Source organism: Dreissena polymorpha, chromosome 10 (assembly GCF_020536995.1).
Source record: "Dreissena polymorpha isolate Duluth1 chromosome 10, UMN_Dpol_1.0, whole genome shotgun sequence".
In the NCBI taxonomy this organism is placed as follows: domain Eukaryota; kingdom Metazoa; phylum Mollusca; class Bivalvia; order Myida; family Dreissenidae; genus Dreissena; species Dreissena polymorpha.
In genome coordinates, this window is record NC_068364.1 from 60,572,553 (window position 1) to 60,592,085 (window position 19,533).

At 35.7% G+C, this 19,533-nt stretch overlaps 1 protein-coding gene and 1 long non-coding RNA gene across 6 annotated transcripts; one reads left to right on the top strand and one right to left on the bottom strand.

Moving 5' to 3' along the window:
- Nucleotides 1–2,306: 2,306 nt before the first annotated feature.
- LOC127848518 (uncharacterized) lies at nucleotides 2,307–6,035 on the bottom strand. Its single transcript, XR_008034561.1, has 3 exons — nucleotides 5,957–6,035; nucleotides 4,673–4,751; nucleotides 2,307–3,680 (listed from the first exon to the last, which is right to left on the bottom strand). It is a non-coding gene; the product is annotated as an uncharacterized LOC127848518 (long non-coding RNA).
- Nucleotides 6,036–10,863: 4,828 nt separating this feature from the next.
- Nucleotides 10,864–18,672, top strand: LOC127847234 (BTB/POZ domain-containing protein 6-like). Of its 5 annotated transcripts, none has more exons than XM_052378980.1 (4): nucleotides 10,864–11,087; nucleotides 12,622–12,790; nucleotides 13,102–13,229; nucleotides 17,135–18,672. In XM_052378980.1, exons 2-4 carry the CDS (start codon nucleotides 12,662–12,664, stop codon nucleotides 18,180–18,182), a joined length of 1,305 nt encoding a protein of 434 aa, XP_052234940.1. In that variant the 5' UTR covers nucleotides 10,864–11,087; nucleotides 12,622–12,661; the 3' UTR covers nucleotides 18,183–18,672. The 5 variants fall into 5 exon arrangements, with proteins under 5 accessions (XP_052234940.1, XP_052234944.1, XP_052234942.1 ...); XM_052378984.1 differs by having other exon boundaries at nucleotides 17,471–18,672; XM_052378982.1 differs by having other exon boundaries at nucleotides 12,622–12,703.
- The last annotated feature ends 861 nt before the right edge of the window (nucleotides 18,673–19,533 follow it).

Sequence of the window (19,533 nt, forward strand, 5' to 3'; positions counted from 1 at the left end):
TTCGTGCTCGAGTTGGACCCATCAGCCTGAACACTTAAAATTTTGGGCAATAGTTTGCCTGTGGCCTGTCTGGTTACATTTGTAACAAATGATCTCGCTGTCCTTATTCATAGGACAAGTCCTCATTATGTGACCCTTTTTGCTTACACATGTAACATGTACCTTGAAATGAGGTATCAGCAGTAGGTCTTGATGACCTGTATGTGCCCCTGTCACGATTATCAGTACTTATTTTACCCCTGTAAGCACCACGGCTTCCTAGTGGGTATCTCCTTTGATATGTATTTATTGAATTGCCCTTTTCCTTTTCTAAATTTGCTATCCTTTCATTATATTGCTGTAGCAATCATTTCATTTGTGACAAGTCATTGTTTTCTGACAAGTCATTGTTTTCTGGTGGAGTTACTTTGGTAACCGCCTTACACGACTTTTGTTCTTTCACAGACTCTTTCAACTCGGTTTCAATTTTCCGAAGTTCTCTCTTGAACTCATCATAATTGTCAATCTTGTCGCATTGATAAATTGACATATGTTTTAAGTCTCTGGTCAAACCAGAATGTAATACTTTCTTAAGTATATCAGTGTCAGTCCGTCTAACAGCTTTTAACTGCACCGCTTGGTCAAATATTTCTTCCAGTCTCATGGCGTATTTGACAACTGGTTCACTGTCTTGTTGCTGGCTTGAGTAAAACTTGCTCATGATACTTTCTCGGGATTCTATACTCCCAAAAATATTTTCCAATTTAAATAAAATCTCATTTAGGGCCACATAAGGACCTAGTCTTCGCAAAACATCAGCAGCACTTCCCTTTAAGGCTCTCCTAATCCTAATTCCTAACAATATTTGTTCATACGTGAAGACTTTGCTTTTACGTAAAGCTTCAATTTCATATTTGAACGTATCATAGTTCACTTCACCAGCTTTTATGTCTTCTCCATAGAATATTGATATTCTAGGATATTGAAAACTTCCAGGCTTTTCTGCATTGGCATGTGTTACAATATGTATAGGTTCCGGTTCTGGTTTAACACCAAATGCCTGTAACTAACTTCATCATCCCTTCTGGACTATCAACATTTGGTTTGATACCCAACAGCTTTAAAGCTTCCAGCAACTTTACTTCATTTTCACTTATGCCTCATGAGGCTGTATCTGATTTGTCAGCTTCTGGATCCATGACTATCAATTTATTTTAAATTGATTTGGTAATTAATCTTTGACCTTGAATTTAATCAAATTGTCAACTACGATTTGATTAATATCGTTTAATCTATTGATTGTATACCTTGCAATTAATCAAATTGTCAACAACAATTTAATTAATAATGTTGAATCTATTTATTGTATATTTTTCCATTAATTAAATTGTCAACTACAATTTTATTAATAATGTTGAATGTATTTATAATTGTATATCTTGCAATTAATCAAATTTTCAATTACAATTTAATTAAATTTAAACTATCATTCAAAATGACAAAATCAAATTGTCAACTACAATTTAATTAAATTTAAACTATTATTCAAAATGAAAGTTCACATTGAAGTTAAGTAATTAATTCAATTGTATAGAACAATGAAATTAATTATGGCAATTTACTTTAATTAAACTATTCAATTGTTGCTCCTGTTAGGATATGTTTGGTAAACAAACTGCAACAATCACTTGTAAATTTATCACTTTCCTAAAGGAAAAGTAAAAAAAACTTTCTGAACAATTACGGTAATACATTCACTGAATGCGCTTATAAATTTATTGAAGTTATACGGTAATCCACTGAAATCTTTCCAATATGTCTTTCGAAAGATTATTTCAAAAGCAATATCATAACATTACTTTTAAGACAATGAAACTTCAATTAGTTATATTGTATGGACAATTGAATGTCACAGTCAATATATTTTCGTTCAAATCTGTATCAGCAAGAACAGAAATATTCTATGAATACTTCATTTCTTCCTGAACTCAATTCTAAAACAATTATTTGAGTAAAATAGCATATTATGCAAGTGTTTACTTTGAAATTGAACGCCCTGTGAGTGAAATTTGAATAAATGTCAAGTGGACGATTCTTTACAATACTTAAACTAAATGTTATTAAATCGTTACCTATGCGATAAGCAGCCATTTTATAATTTATTTCAAGTGCTTTAGTAAAAATTTACCAAGATTAAAACACCTATAATCATTATTCACCTATCGGGTGCGCATGTTACATCTATCGCTTTTTTGTGTGTGTCGACTTCCGGTCAAGATGGTCGACATTTTTTCTCTGTCGTGAAAAAAAAAACACAACCAAGACAATCATTGTATAATATTGTAATAGCTTTGAATAAAGTGTGCACAATGGATCACTCTAACAATAAAAACTCGTATATGAGCGGTGAGCATGATGTGTTTGTGACAGAAAACCGATTCAACGTATTAGCAAACAAAGAAATGGCGGTCAACAGAAAACGGGCACGAGTAAACACGGGCAGTCAAAGTACTCAAGGTGAGGAGCACTCAATCTCACAACATGAATATGAAAATCTATTTATCGACGATAAACTGTCTGTAATGTTTGCACGGATGAGCAGTATTGAACAGAAAGTTGATGACTGCTTGAGCTTACACAACCAAGTGAAATCACTAGAAAATTCAGTGTACCAACATGACGTTAGATTGAGATTACTCGAATACAAGTCAATTGATCTGGAGGCTAGAAGCCGGAGAAATAACCTTATTATAGGTGGTATAGCCGAAATGAAAGGTGAAGACTGTCATTCTACAATTGCCAGGTTCCTAAAAGACAATCTTCAAATTGACCCATGCCCTTCAATTCCTAGAGCACATAGACTAAGTCGATTCCGCCCGAATTCCACCAGAGCTATCATCGCTTATTTCCTAGACTTTAGAGATACAGAGATTATATTGGCAAATGCAAATAAATTAAGAAATACACCATTTAACATAAACAGAGACTATCCAAAAGAGATTGCGAATGCTCGCAAAAGTTTGTGGCCAGAGCTAAAAAGACTCCGTGGTTTGCACCAAAATAGCAAAATAAGCATTGTATATCCTGCAAAGATAGTGACAGATGGTCATGTTTTGGCAGACACGTTTCCTGATTGGAGCGAAGTCCTAAATGGTGACAGAATCACGACTAATGCTCACCACTCTCCAAACGGCAACTATAGTCACCAATCACTTGGTACGAAACCCCGCCAATACGATGTGCACCATATGCCCGCTTCTGGCGATAAGGTGCCCACTCCAAAAGTCACGCAGCATAGTCAAGTCCACAATACACAGTCCAAAGAGCAATATGAAGGAGCCTCGGATCCAACAGTTCATGGTATCCACACCAACACAATGAGCTCGTCTTCAAATGAACATAAACACACTTCCAGGCGTCCTCAGTCTGAATCTCCTGCTCCAGCAAGAAGACGCACACATGCCCTGATTAGCCAAAGATCGTCTGCCTCGGGGGAATCTGCTTTCCAGCGCCCATGGACATCAAAGTCAACAAATACCCACGCAAACACTGATCGATCTTCAACACGTGTTAATTCCAGAACTTCCCAAACTGTTCACACAAACACGGATGGAAAAAATGTTCATCACCAAAACGCGAACTGTGAAAATCCCTCGAAGTCTCCAAAATAGGCCCAAGGGGGGAGAGGCGCCTTGTGTAACCTGAAACCAGAAAGAAATTTAAAATTATGTTGCCTGAATGAAAGTGGCCTAAATAAAAGTTTAAATTACCCTGATTGTGTTGACTTTGTAAATATGTTTGACTTGTTTTGTATTTCAGAAACACATCTTGATGATTATGACATTGTTGATCTAAATGGTTTCCATTTTATATCAAAACACAGGTTGCAAAAGTACAGGAGAAAATCAGGAGGCATTGGTATTCATGTAAAAGACAATATTAGCCCATATGTTCATGTCGTCCCAAATAACTCAAAATACATACTCTGGGTTACAATATCCAAAAACTTATCCAAACTAGATGAAGATATCTTACTAGGTGCACTGTATTTGCCACCAGAAAATTCAAGGTTTTTTAACGACGACTTGTTTACCGTTTTAGAAAATGAAATCAATTACAAATGTAGTAACTTTAAATATGTCTGCATGGCTGGCGACACAAATGCTCGAACAGGTTCAATGAAGGATTTATACGCTCTGACCCACACCTTAACAATTTGTTTGATATTGACGAAGAAATTCAACAACAACTCGATAAATGTGTTATCCTTGAAAATTTGTCAGTACCACTTACAAGGGTTTCCCTAGACAAAAAAAAAACAAATATGCATGGGTTCCGATTTCTTGATATCTGTTAAAACAGTAACATTTTTTTCCTCAATGGAAGGCCAAACGCAGATAAAAATTCAGGTGCCCTCACTTTCCAAGATAAGTCTGTAATTGATTATGTCATTGCAACAGCCGATTGCTTCCAATACATTAACTCATTTGAGATTATTGAAACAGATCCCCTATTCTCTGATGGACACAGTGCTCTTACATGGACCTTTAAAATACTGAACAACCAAATGCCACAACAAGACACTTAAACAACATATCATCATCCAGCCTGGATACAAGGTATGGAAAACCATTTTAAGCAAAACATTAACATGGCAGACATAGACAATCTAATATCACAACATAACACCTACCCTCAATCCTCAGAAACATTTGAATTCATAAACAGCAAATCACAGTCCATTTTCCACAACACAGCACTTCAAACGTTCCCTGAAAAATTTAGAAACAATCATATAGTAAATAAGCCCAACAATAAACCCTGGTTCGGACCACAATGCTATCAAGCCAGACAAAACTACCATAGTGCTAAAGACGAATATACAACAAATAAAAACAACGACAACAAATTTAAATTAAAAAATGCAAGTAAGCAATACAAAAGAACAATGAATATATTCACTAACAAACATAATGAAAACACTTCTTCAAAACTTAGATCAATAAATGAGAAAAAATCCAAAACAATACTGGAATATTTTGAACTCCTTGAAACCTAAAAACAAAGTAAGTAAAGCACCCTCTATTGATGAATTCTATGAGCACTTCAAGATCATAAATACAAATACAATTAATGATGACCGTTTTCAAAATGATATACACACCACAAATGACTCAAATATGTATCTTAACGCACCACTCACTGAACATCAAATAAATAAATGCATAAATAACCTAAAAAACTCTAAAGCCTCAAGCTCTTCAGATAATATCCTTCATAAATATTATATTAAATCAACCAAAGTTATCCTAATACCCTTTTATTGTAAACTGTTTAACTGTATCATTGATACTGAAATTATTCCCCAAACATGGCTTGAAGGTACTATCATCCCAATTTTTAAAAACACTGGCGACCCTAAAGATCCCAATAACAATCGACCAATAACAATATAAAGCTGTCTTGGAAAACTTTTCACCTCTGTACTAAATCAAAGATTAACTCAATTCTTGGAAAACAACAATCTACTTGATAAAAATCAAGCAGGGTTCAGAAAAGGCTACTCTTGCAGTGACCATATTTTTCGCTTCACTCTTTAATAGAAATCCTTAAAAAACGAAAACAAAAACTCTAGAGTTTTTGTTTTCGTTTTTTAAGGATTTCTATTAAAGAGTGAAGCGAAAAATATGGTCACTGCAAGAGTAGCCTTTTCTGAACCCTGCTTGATATTTATCAAGTAGATTAAACACTTTTTATGAATATTGCAACAACTGGCACTTAAACATTAATTATAGCAAAACAAAAATAATAATATTTGGAGCAAGACAATTACAAAACTTCCATTTTTTCATAGATAACACACCAATTGAAATAACAGACAACTATCATTTTCTTGGTCCCACTCTTTCAAGCAATGGATCATTTCTTAAAGCACGCAAATATATAGCAGAACAAGCAACCAAAGCCATGCACTTACTTTTTACAAGGGAAAACAACTCAAGCCTCCCAATCGACCTCATTATAAAGCTTTTCGACCACACTATGCTTCCAATCCTGACCTACGGATCTGAAATATTTGGTTATGAAAACATTGATATACTTGAAAGAATCCACAATAAATTTTTAATGGAAAATCACACATGCTAAAGCTTCAACACCTATATCTTTCTTACATGGAGAGCTTGGCAGGTACCCAATATCAATTACTTTTCAAGCAAAAATGATATCTTTCTTGACTAGAATACTTAACGGGAAACAAAATAAGTTTGCAGCGCAGATATATAACTATAGGATGAATCTCCCTGACAACAACTTCAAATGGATAAATAAAATAAAAGAAATTCTCAATGTAACAGGTTGCATAGATTTATGGCACAACCAAGACCAATTGAACACTAATATAAAAATAAATAATATAATTGAAAACATATTAATAGAGCAATATAAAGCTACATGGCAAAGCAGTCTCACTACCTCAAATAAAACCAGAACATACAGAATATTCAAAGAGAACATTGAACTAGAAAAATACCTTATACACTTGCCTCAGCGTGAGCAAAGCAGCCTTTTTAAAATCAGAACGGCAAACCATAACCTCCCAGTCGAAACAGGCAGATATGATGGCACCCCGTACACTAAAAGAAAATGCATAAAATGTACAAATGACCAGGTTGGAAGTGAAGAACATTACCTTCTATTTTGCCCCTTCTTCCAAACACAAAGAGAATAGTATTTAAGTGTATTCAATACAAAAATTTCAAGCCTTACTATTAAAACAATTCTATCTACAAAGTCAACACCACATCTTAAAGAAGTGTGCAAATTAATAAATATAATCCTTTAAATTTTTAAACAATAGTAATGCCACACCACTCCACTACCATTTCATCCAATTACTATCATAAGTGTGTTCTTGTCAAATTATTTTCTTTCCTTTCTTTTTTTATTCCACCCCACCCTTTATTTATTTCATAAGCATCTGTTTTCTAAATAGACTTGGTAAACAAGTCCTAAATCCTAATATTCACTAGAGTGTGAAATGTCCAGTATGTTTCCAACCCAGGCCAATGTCTCCTGATCTTCCAAAGATTACAAATGACAACCATCATCAATGTATTATATGCATGTTGCTGTTCCGTTTTGATTTCCAAGTAACGGAGTTTTTCCTGTTTATTTTTATTTAATACAATATTTGTGACCATTTAACATTACAAAAAATGTCAACTTCGACATTCTCAAGCCTTCAACGGAGGTAAAAAATTTAGCCTAATACAATTCAGTTAAATACCATAATTTAAAAATATGATATAGCACTTCAAATAACATACTAAGTTTATTTTATTAAACACTACCTGCTTACCTGGTGCTATAACGGTTAACTCCATCCGTTAGCTTAAAATCCGATAATTGCTGACACGTTTTTCCATTCGAACGCTCATTTTTAGATGGTCGCTTAGCGACCGTCTAAGGTGGTTAGTCTAAAATTCAGGTCGATACGCCTTAGCTACTAGGAGCCCAATACCCGCTTACTACGCGTATCCGCGCGAGAAAGAGTTGTATAATTTATGCAAGAGGTTTGAGTTCTCCAATTATATTCATTCACAAATAGAAACATGATTTTACTATCGTGTTAAATGCAAACGTTTTGAACGATAATTTTATAGAAAATAATCAATAAACAATGATCGTATTGTACGTGTCGCGGAGGAGATTGTTTATGAATGAATAAAATAGTCCACTTTCTGCAGCGTCTTCATGACGTAGCATTTTTGCTCAGTCCATTCATAATATGAGACTAAATAGATCCGCCTGTCGATTAACAAAGGAAAGTCCACGGTCGATAACAACGCAATAGGTTACGCTCTCACATAGACCTCAATGACGTAGTACAGGTCGTAAATTGAGGCTATTAATAGATTCGGGAAAAAGTTAACGCTTATTTATATTCTCAATTTATAAAACGTTGAACATAAGTTCAGCAATAACTTCAGCGATACGATAGACAAAAACATAAAAATGTTTCATAATCGCTAAACCCGAATATAAAAAACAATTTATAATAATAATACGAATGACCTGTTTCGTAAGTTCATCAATTACTAAAGGCATACTATAGGCAACCTCGAAAATGCTTTATAATCGCTAAAACCGAAAACAACTAAATAAATTATATTAAATATACTTATAACAATAAATATCTTTTAAAAATGTAGTCGGCGTATACGCTGACTTTGAAATAAAGTTTGCAATTAACTTTTCTAAATAAATAAATACAATTAAACAAAAAGTTAAACTATTGTGTTGTGTTTTTCACTTGTAAGTTGCATATTCACGGCATGAAATGTGTGTTAGCATTGTCAAACCACACATTAGTGGGAGTAGATAAAAAAATACTACGGGAGAGCACTTCATATGTGTCCTCATATGCCTTGTTATTTTTATCTTTCTTCACTATCGAAATATATCGTATGTTGATATTTGATTTAAACGCAGTTTTCTTTCGACACATTTAAATCACACGTCAATAGCGCCGTCATGCGAAAATTGGGTCTTATGCGTTTCGGCAAGCGTTTGTTCAACCCAACATGTGCGTTTGCGCAGTCAGGCCATAGGCGATGCTGTTCGCTATAAAATCACTCAATATGTTATGTTTCTCCTTACCAGAAGGAGAGATAGCTGAGTGGGCTATTTATATGATGGGCGCATATGGAATAAGACCAATTTTCGCATGACGAGGGTCATTACAAATCTCATTGCGAATTGAAAATGCCACATTTAAGAACAATGCTTTTTGATACAAAATTGAATTCAAAATAGCAAACTTGTAATAATGGCAGCCTATTCACACATTAGGGAATGACTTCCAGACGTGCTGACCAAGTACGGCAAACATTGTGGTATGATAATTAAACGATTTTTTCTTATCGTGACACTATACTATTTCGCAAATGATTGTTTTCTCATCTTGGAGGCGAAAGTGAAATTCTGCGAGATGGATTGTAACGCGTAATTGTAACAGGGCCACAATTTGTGTCGTTTAAGCATACAGAGAGTATGTGTTCCTTACACTGAACAGTGCTACATCCTTTGAATTGAGCACATACGCAGTGATGTAGCAAAAAATCGGAGGTTGTATCTCGAATCAGCTTATTAAATATTCGAAAATATTCATGCGTGTCTGTTGGCGTTATGTAAAAGTCACTAAGATGAAAACTGAGTAAAACAGTTACGCCTAAAAGCGCATTAGTGCTCTATACCTATGTTTATGTCAGCGTTGTTGACACTGTGTGAACTGCTCGGGTTACAAGTAAAGCATAAACAGCAATGTTTATATACTTTTATTGCTCCAAGATACGAAGATTATTGTATATTTTGAATTTGTATATGGTGTCAAAAATAAAAAGTTTTGTACACGGAACTTTCATTATGAATTTATATTCTTGGTGAGATAGTTATTTGATATAAGAAAAAATATTCCTTTAATATGATGGTGACTGCAAATTTTCTTTATATTAAGTTCTCATTACCATTTTCATCATACTTTCTATGCTTTCAGAACGTCCAAAAAGCATGTTGTTTTTATTTTGTTTAAGTTATTTCTATGAAATAATAAGGATGATAAAAACTTGCACACAAAACTCGACCCGTACGCTATGACATACACTTTATAAAGTTGAATGGCGTGTGTTCATTTCAAACTTGCGATTGATTTTGAAAAATGAATTGCGTGTTAAATTATGCAATAGCGAACATCTTCAGTGCCTTCAGCGCTTTGATTGTACTCGTCAGCCTAAACCGCGAACGAAATAATGAATTGCCCCCGGGCTACATGCTACTATACAATATTTAAAATTTGTATCGTCATTGCATTGCTTTGAATAGTTTTATTGTTTATAACGCATTGTGTTCATCTAATCCAAATGATTGTTTGTTGTGTGTTTTTCTTATCTCGATGTATTTTGATATTGATTAATTATTGCATATATACATGTAAAGATAATATGTCAGTCCCCCCCCCCCCCCCAAAACGAACTTGTATACACACTGTATGTGTTTGAACTCCCATTTAATAGTTCCCCTTTTTATCTTTAATAGTAACACTTCCTAACACTTATATTAGCTGTCCTTTAACTGTTACCACCTTCAACCGGAAAAATACTGTAAAACTCGTTTTTGTTACGTTGCCCTTATTGTATACCTTGTATACTTGGGTGTAAAATAAAGAGCTGTTATGTTCTGTTCTGCTTGCGGACGTAATCACTCTCGCGTGCACACGTAATATTTATCGCGTGCGGACGTTATTATTATCTTTTTTGTTTTAATACTAAATAAATGAATAATGTCATCGTGTTTTATATAATAAGTAGCAGTTATTTATACGTCATTTAGTTGATTTACGCCATACTTTAATCGATATCATCAATGTGTCAACGCTCTTTCAGATAAATGACGTCGCCATCTATGTATAGAATGCGATATCATTAATTGCAAGACTTACAAGAAATAAACCCGACGAAAACAACATGATGTCCCCGATGCTGCCATGTTATTTATTGTCAATGTGAAACCTCCTTATACATACAGTGTTTCGCGAAAACGTATAACAGCTTTTTAAAAATAATCATTATGTTGCAATAAAAGTTGTTAGGATAAAATACATGTAAAGTACTTTATAAACCAGGTTTGATAGACTATTTATGGATCTGTGGGAAACCACTTTCGATTCAATCGTAACACTTCGTTCATCTCCGGAGTCTCCGTAAAGAGTGGAAAAGCCGGTTGGGTCCAGAGTGCTTTCGATTTGCAAGGTTACACTACAATAAATCGTGTCTATATTTAGTAACGTACTGGAAATATGTTGGTTATTTATAACACTGGTATTTTTTTCTATTAATAAATCACAATGTTGTGTCTCTTGTCTCTGAATAGCATATCGGCGAAGGTTTACACGTGTGTGTAATTATTTAGTACATAACACTAGTGAACAATGTGGAATTCCAATATGTGCTCCCGAAATCTTTCAACTATGAGCGTGCACTGTCGACTACCATGACTACTGTGGATTTAAGCGACATGAATTGATAACTTTTCACGTATTTTGGGTAAAGGTATATGCACTTATTTTTAATACAAAGAGCGAAGGTTCACGCCTCTCGCGCATGTTAATTAATGTGTGCATCTTCTTTTCAAGTGTTTACAAGTGTCAGTGCTTTTTTATTTATTTTAAAATCAACTTGAACTTTATAAAACTTCAAGTGAATACCTGTAAGCAAGTATACTGCAGATCACGATGAATTGACAGTTGTAATGTTACGGAAACATCGTTTTCAGTCCAAATATAAACTATGTGGTATAATTTATTTAATTGCATTACATACATTTAATATGTTTACATTTGTGTATATATAAACAGAGACGTCGATCTACGTCTATGCTATAAATTTAGCGACTACTAATAGTTCAACTTAAACGCTAATTGTATACGCAGTTCTACTTGTACTGCAGTTGCTTTATTTAAATTGTTTACATTATTATACCCCCATTACCATTGGTAATGGGGACTATATAGGAGTCACTTTGTCGGTCGGTCGGTCTGTCTGTAAGTCTGTCCCGAAATTTTATCCGATCTTCGCCTAACTTGGTCAGAAGTTGTATCTAGATGATGTCTATGTCAAGTTTGAATATGGGTCATGCCAGGTCAAAAACTAGGTCAGGGGGTTAATTAGTGTGTTTTTAACTGAAAGTTTGTCCGTACCATAACAATGTCATTTATCGTTAGATTTTAAAATGACTTGGTACATTTGTTCATGGGACGGTGTGTCTTGTGAAAAAAGTACTTCGATATCTCAAAGGTCAAGGACACACTTGGAGTTCAAAGGTCAAAAGCTTGTCCGGGCCATAACTATGTCATTTATGGTGAGATTTTAAAATCATTTGGCAAATGTGTTTACCATCATTGAACGGTGAAAGAATTACGTCGATATCTCTAAGGTCAAGGTCACATTTTGAGTTCAACGATCATAAATGAGCGTGTCCGGGCCATAACTATGTCATTCATTGTAAGATTTAAAAATAATTTGGCACATTTGTTCACCATCATTGGACGGTGTGTTGCGCGAAAGAATTACGTCGATATCTCCAAGGTCAAGGTCACACTTAAAGTTCGAAGGTCAAAAATGGCCATAAATGAGCTTGTCCGGGCCATAACTATGTTGTTCCTTGTGAGAATTTCAAATCATTTGGCACATTTGTTCACCATAATTGGACGGTGTGTCGTGTGAAAGAATTACGTCCATATATCAAAGGTCAAGGTCACACTTTGAGTTCGAAGGTAAAAAATGGCCATAAATGAGCTTGTCCGGGCCATAACTATGTGGTCCATCGTGAGATTTAAAAATAATTTGGCACATCTGTTCACCATCATTGGACGGTGTGTCATGTGAAAGAATTCAAGAGTTCAAATGTCAAAATGGCTATAAATGATAATAGCATAATAATTCTTAAAATCCCCATAAATTAGGTTCTCTTGTTTTGTGAAGACAGCATGCACAATAATCTGTGTCAATGCGGCACGTGGGGGTATACGTCACGTCTGTGACAAAGCTCTAGTTTGATTCATAATATACGTTTTGTATGTTTCAGAACATAAACGAGTTAAGTTTGCTGACGTAATAAAGTTATAATGGCAACGGATGGTTCAGATTGGCAGTCGAAGCATAGCAAGGTGACGGAGAGTAACAGATACATGCTGGAGCATGAATTAGACTGTGACATTAACTTTATTGTAGGACTGGAACGGAAGAGTATGAAGGTTAAACTTTAATTTTGTTCGAGTCAAATGGAATCAGATATAATTACTTCGGTGACCATCAGTGCCGGCTTTAATACACGTATTATTGTTTCCCCAAAGCACATGTACATCTATGTTTTTACGGCACTGAAAATGCTGCATCTGATCGACATTTCTTTATCAGATGCCATACTAAGTACTGGTATTTGACGGTCAAAGCACCTTCGAAAAAAAGTTATGCTTATTTAATTGTTGAATACAAACATAAAACAGTTAAAACTGTGATGAAGAGTCTCATGCCATTTCTCTGTAGGATTTTGCGTGTTTTGCAGGCCCACAAGTTTATGCTGGTCTCTCGAAGCTGTGTGTTCTACGCCATGTTGGCCGGACCCTTGGCCGAACAACAGAGGGAGGTGGAGCTGCCTGACGTTGAGCCTGAAGCATTCGAACGCCTTTTGCAGTACGTATCAGCGTTGTAGATCATTTTTTACCCATGGGAGTAAATTCCCCACTTTTCAAAGCATGGGGGTAAATGGTCAAATTTTGCCTTGCTTGAAGGGTAATTTGCTAAAAGTAAAACCAGACTAAAGCCGGGGTACAAACACGCTACATTAATAATGTTAAACACAATTAACCATTAACTATGTGTATTCCTTCATATAAGTAGGTTTCTTAATTTCTTGTTATTTTAACTTGTAATGTTGGCAGAATACATTTAAGAAGATCTTCGTCCTTATTGTTCACCACCGTGGGCCACGGACAACTTGTTTGCCAACCTTCAACAGTTGTTTTATTAGCGTTTTAGTGGTTCCTTGTTTATTTGAAAACAGAGGAAATTAAATCATTCAGTATTGGCAGTACAGTTTTATTACTCGATACAATTTTTGCCATACACAAAGAATCAATTTTACTCTGAGAAGTAATTTGTGTTGGCTTGGAAGAAGCAATGCTGACCACTTCATGTAATTTAATAAACATAAGCGCTTAACTGTCCATTCTATACATAGATGGTGACGTCACTACGTTATTGTAGTCACTACGTCACTACAGTAAGACCGGTGTGACACAATGCTTAACTGTCTGTTAAAAAAACAATACTAAATTTACCATGCGTCTAGATGATACAGAGTATATATACCGACTGGCTAACTGAAATAACCATTTCGGTAGCAGGCTCTTTCGGCCCCAAGCTCTTTCGGCCCAGTCAGAAATTTCAGGCTTTTTCGGCCCCAAGCTTATTCGGCCCCAAATCGACCAGGCTCATTCGGCCCCATATTTTATTACACCTATTAACTAGGGTGTATTCAACTAACAATCACCAGAGGCGTATCCAGAAAATTTGCAGAGGGGGGGGGGCTCAACAGGGGAGGGTGCGGGAGGGGTGTCCCCTTCCGTCGTCGAATTTTTTTTTGAAATGGCACCTTGAAATGATGCGATTTCCTGCTATCTAATCAGCATTTTGCATGATAAAAGTGCATGTGAAACAAAAAAGAACTTGAGTTCACACATCAAGTGTGACAGACACACGGACAGACAGACACACAGGGGTAAATCAAATGTCTCTCAAACCACTAAAGTGGTGGGAGACATTATCTTTATCCATAACTTTTTTTACCGGAGTTAAATGGGTGGACCTCCTATTTAATCTTGTTGGATATCCTACTGGGTCAACTTAGGTACAACATTAAAATGTTTATGTCCATGTCCCTATGAATGGAAAGCAGGCACACAGCGGACAACCTGTCCTGACCCATTGATGATCTTAGTTTTGTCTTAACAAGTCCTTGGGCACTGATACTCCTTTCACACTTGCATGATGTGACACACATGATATGGACAAAACAGTGTAAATGGTGGGGTACAGCTAGGAATTAAATGTGCAACAGAGCCCTGAAGGGAAGAAGGTGGGTTGGGTACACCTTTCCACCTAGCCTGCCATATAAAGTGCAACTCGGCAGGGAGGGACTGAGGGGAAGGGAGATCATCATTGAACCATTCAAGTTCACTAGCACTGACAGGAGAGGAGCACATTTGTTCATGTATAAACTTCAATCCCATGGCTGCCTTAGTCTGCAAATCATTGAATTGGGTGTCCATTTCGTTCACAAAAGTGTCAATAAAGGGAGTCGTTAGGTTTCTTGTGTAGTTTAATTCGGGTGTTGCTGCCTCGATGTTGTCACGCTTTAAGAAAATGATTTAGTTTCATATAGCAAAGTAACTCTTCATTTTTGAGTCTTTTAATTTTAAAAACTATGGATGAACATCAAAGCAGTTAGCCCGATTTGTAAAAAAAAACAAATAAAAATATAATTGCCATTCATTAAGTGTGCAGTTGAATTTCACTGGCAATAACTTGTTTCTCAAAAGGATTATCACTCTAAAGAGCTAATACCAATTAAATTCATCAAAGAAATTACCGAGAAAATAATAATGATTGTCCATTGCGTTCGTCTAAACTCTTTAATTGCTACAAATTGAAAGATTGTTTTTCACAAGTTTCATGCGGCAGCCATTTGTAAACATTTATCTATAGCTAAATGTTTGGATGAATTTCATTAGTTGAATGTATCTTCTTCAGCCAATCAAATAGCGCAGTTTATTACTTACAGCCAATGAAGCGTGCACTTTAGCTGACAAAGGTTAGATCGTCTGTACACATGCCTGGGGGCTAGTCACACAAATCGACAGCTGTTTATGGCTTAATTAGGGACAAATGACAGGAAATACACAAGTGGATTGAAACTGTAAGGGGCTCATTTTTATTAAAAATCGTGTCTAGCCAGCCAGCTGGGGGGGGGGGGGCTTTAGCCCCCTAGCCCCCCACCTAAATACGCCACTGATCACAGCAATCTTTAACTGAAGAATTACCATTTGCTTTATCTAATTGTAGGCTAGAAGCTTATTTGTAGCTTAATTGCCGAAATAAATGTTGTTGTTGTTGTTGTAATTCAAATAAAAATGGGGCCGAAAAAGCCTGGTACCTGGGCCGAAAGAGCATGAAATTGGGGCCGAAAGAGCCTGAAAAAACCGGGGCCGAAAGAGCTTGGGGCCGAAAGAGCCGACAACCACTATTTCTACAATCCAGCTCTAATTTTTACGATAACCAGTCTCATATTTTTGCAAAAGACAATCAGCTGTTTTTATTATTTGTTTACGATGTACGCAGAGAATTTACAGCATTAGCGTAAGTCCAGATTGGCTTGCTTAAATGTACGCAAAAGATAAATTGAGCGTATCTTGATATTTCTAATGCGTATATATTACGCTGATACGCAGCTTATCTATCACGCTGACGTTTGCGGTTTTGGTGGCATCCCTTATAGTTGTGCAAATCGTTCCGGAGATAAAAATGGACTGTAATTATGAAAACTTAAAAAATCTCTCAAACTGCAATGGACAGTGATCAAAACTAACCACGACCATAGGGTAGCATGATTAATATTGACGTTCATGGTAAAACCCTTTACAAATCCTCTTATATAAAACTGCAAGGGTCAGGGGTTTATATTTTGTATGTAACATTTATGGTGTTCCTCAACAATTTTTCTCCAAAACAATCCAACACCAGGGTCACATAATTTACATAGACTTAAAGGGATCTTTTCACGGTTTGGTAAATTGACAAAATTGAAAAAAGTTGTTTTAGATTCGCAAATTTTCGTTTTAGTTATGATATTTGTGAGGAAACAGTATTACTGAACATTTACCATAGTCCAATATAGCCATTATATGTATCTTTTGACGATTTGAAAACCTAAAAATTATAAAGCGTTGAAAAGCGAAACGATTGAATAATTTGGAGAGTTCTGTTGTCGTTTAAATTTACGAAACTACGAAGATTGATTATATAAGGTATAAAATACTTAAACTGTGTACACCCAGCGGAATATACGAGAGGGCTCATGCGTTTTTACTTCAGACTAAATCCAGGACTCCGGGGGTCACTGGTTCGAGCCCTGGTACCGGCTACTTTTTTCCCCTTTTTTAAATTTTATTCTTGATTTTTTACTGGAGCTTTAAAGATCCAATGTTTACATTTATCAATATAAAGCATTTAATGGCAAACTTCAAAATATGCCAAAATCTGTGAAAAGGCCCCTTTAAATACTTTTTTTCTGAAACAAGAAGAATAAAGAGTTTAATTTTTGTTACGCAATAATGTATGGTGGTCATCGTTTAAGTTTGTTCAAAACACGCCTCAGGGGTCTAAATTGGCCCCACTTTACTTGCAAAAAGGAAAAAATTCTTTTGTTTTAATTAACGTCTCACAGCATATCAAATCTGTGTTATAAATATTTAACGTCTAAATTGTTTTTATTAACATTCAAGTGTTTATTTGCTATATGTCTTCTTCCCTTTGTTCAGATTCGTATATTGCGAGCAGACATCCGTAGACGGGGACAACGTTCTCAGTGTTCTATACTGCGCAAAGAAGTACCTGATACGAGGCCTGATTGAGAAATGTCTGGCGTTCCTAAAAGGAGCAATGTCAACAACAAATATGTGCATTATTATGGAAAATGCTCATGTATTCGCAGATCAAGAGTTGCGCACACAGTGTCTGACGAAAATTGTGTTGGAACCACTTCCGGTTCTGAACGACGAATCAGTTACGGAACTCTGCTCAGATTGCTATAGTGATATTATCAAATCCAATTCACTTCCGTTGAAAGAAAATATTGTATTCGATTGCCTTTTCAGATATGCCCAGTTGAAATGCCAAAGGCTTGGGTTGGAAGAGACACCAGAAAATATGCGCAAAGAAGCTGGCAATGCTTTGCTTCACGTACGTTTTCCGATAATGTCTTCTGAGTATTTTAGTGAAAGAGTTGAACCAACGGGTCTTCTTTCAGAAGATCAAACTATGCAACTTTACAGATTCTTTGCACGCAAAAAGACTGGTGATGCTGGTGGTTTCGAGACAAAGGAACGGATGCCTATGTTTGTAGCGAGAAGGTTCAAACATGTTACATCGGGTTGGTCATATAGCGGTCAACGGGAAAAAGTGGATGCTATTACTTTCATGTGTTCCAGAGACATAATTCTGAAAGGCGTGCAGTTGTACGGGACAGACCAGGGCCAAGGTCAGCTGTCAGTTAATATCCGGCTGGTACAGGAGCCGTACAGGGCAAATATGCTCAATTTGCACAAGGTATTGGAAACGGACGGAAAAGAACAGGTTTATAGCGTTCTGTTTGAACATCCGAAAACAATCAAGAAAGATAAACAGTACAGTTTTGAAATAACCATCGAAGGTCAAAATACTTTCTACGGTGTTGAAGGACAGCCTGTTGTAGAGAGTGAAACCGTACAATTTACGTTCTCAGATAGCGCCAAGAGTACCAACACAACCAATACATATAGAGGGCAGATTCCAGGCATAATTTTCGACATGAACAAAGATCAGTCATGATCAGAACTTTATTTTAAATACCGATTAATTTTTAAATACTGTATATTCGTTTTAACATGTTTACGATTTTAAAGAAGTCACAAACATGCTTGCGCCCCTTTGAGAGTTTGACATCTAAGAAATTTGATTATAAAACTAAAGTCCAATTGAGAAATAGGGATAAAGCTCATGTGCGTCAAACTATGATATTTTTAAACATATGAATACTGTCCAGTAAAGATATGATACATTCTGAAAGTATAACCACTGTCGTGTACGTCTGCAAATAAGACATAAGAAGTGGGTAAGAACAAACATTTTTCTTCTGACTTTGTCCATAGGTTTTTTTGTTAGCTATATTAAATTATACAACAAATTAATGTGTGATGTGCAATTGTGGATACAGTAGAACGTATTCTCGTACACATCTTCAAAATTTTCCTATTTAAGTCTTCAGAGGCTAGAAGCTGTAGAGCTATTTTTGTTAGGGTGATTAAACATGAATTTGTCATACACCTAGTTTGTTTTACAACTTTCTGTAAAAACGTCGCAAATTTTATACTTTAAAATCTTTACCTATCTTTTACTCTATTTGATAGATTTCCGATACTTACGACACTTGGGCTCAAAAAAGAGTAATAATTGATTCACGCATCCCATTTTGTTATGAATCATGTTTTCATTTTCTGTCTGCATAGGCGCATTTTGTTTGAGATTAATTCTAACGTAATTGCGAGGTTAGGCTAGCTCAAAAACTGGTAATAACCCACTATGCGTTGCTTTTTACGTTTCAACCGGTTATCGCAGTTTAAATACATGTAGTTCTATTTCTATAGTTTGTGTTTGGTTAGTGGATGAGAATAAGAATTTCTCTCCGGCTATTGTTTCACGAGTTTCTTCGTTTATTACCGGTAGTTCCGATAAAAAGTACCAACGTGTTCAATATACTTCATGTCGATGTTATTCTATTTTATCATTTCTTAATATTTTAATATAAACAGTTTGTTTGATATCTCTTATTTAAAATCTCCCGTAGCAAACGGGAGTATTTAATGCCATGCGCTAGTGGTCTGCCAGTCAGTCCGTTTTTTTCCGTTTATTTCTCCGTGTCCGTGCAAGGCTTTTGAAGGCTTTTCATGAAACTTAACACACTATGTTTTGATCAAGTCACGAGTTAGTCAGGCAAGCTTAATGTCAAGGTCGCACTTGGAGGGCCAAAAGTATGAGCCTCTTTGTGTGTCTTTTTGTCTTCTACAATTTAAAGGATTTTCATGAAAGATGGACTCGACTATTTAGGCTACAAAGATTACCGGTAGTTACCTACCACGATTTAAAGGGGCCTTTTCACAGATTTGGGCATTTTTTTAAATTA

Bases quoted from the DNA above. Each gene is read 5' to 3' on its own strand.
- LOC127847234 (XM_052378980.1), top strand. From the start codon at position 12,662: ATGGCAACGGATGGTTCAGATTGGCAGTCGAAGCATAGCAAGGTGACG. The intron at 12,791-13,101 runs GTTAAACTTTAA...CGTGTTTTGCAG, and splicing joins TGGAACGGAAGAGTATGAAG to GCCCACAAGTTTATGCTGGT. The intron at 13,230-17,134 runs GTACGTATCAGC...CCCTTTGTTCAG, and splicing joins GCATTCGAACGCCTTTTGCA to ATTCGTATATTGCGAGCAGA.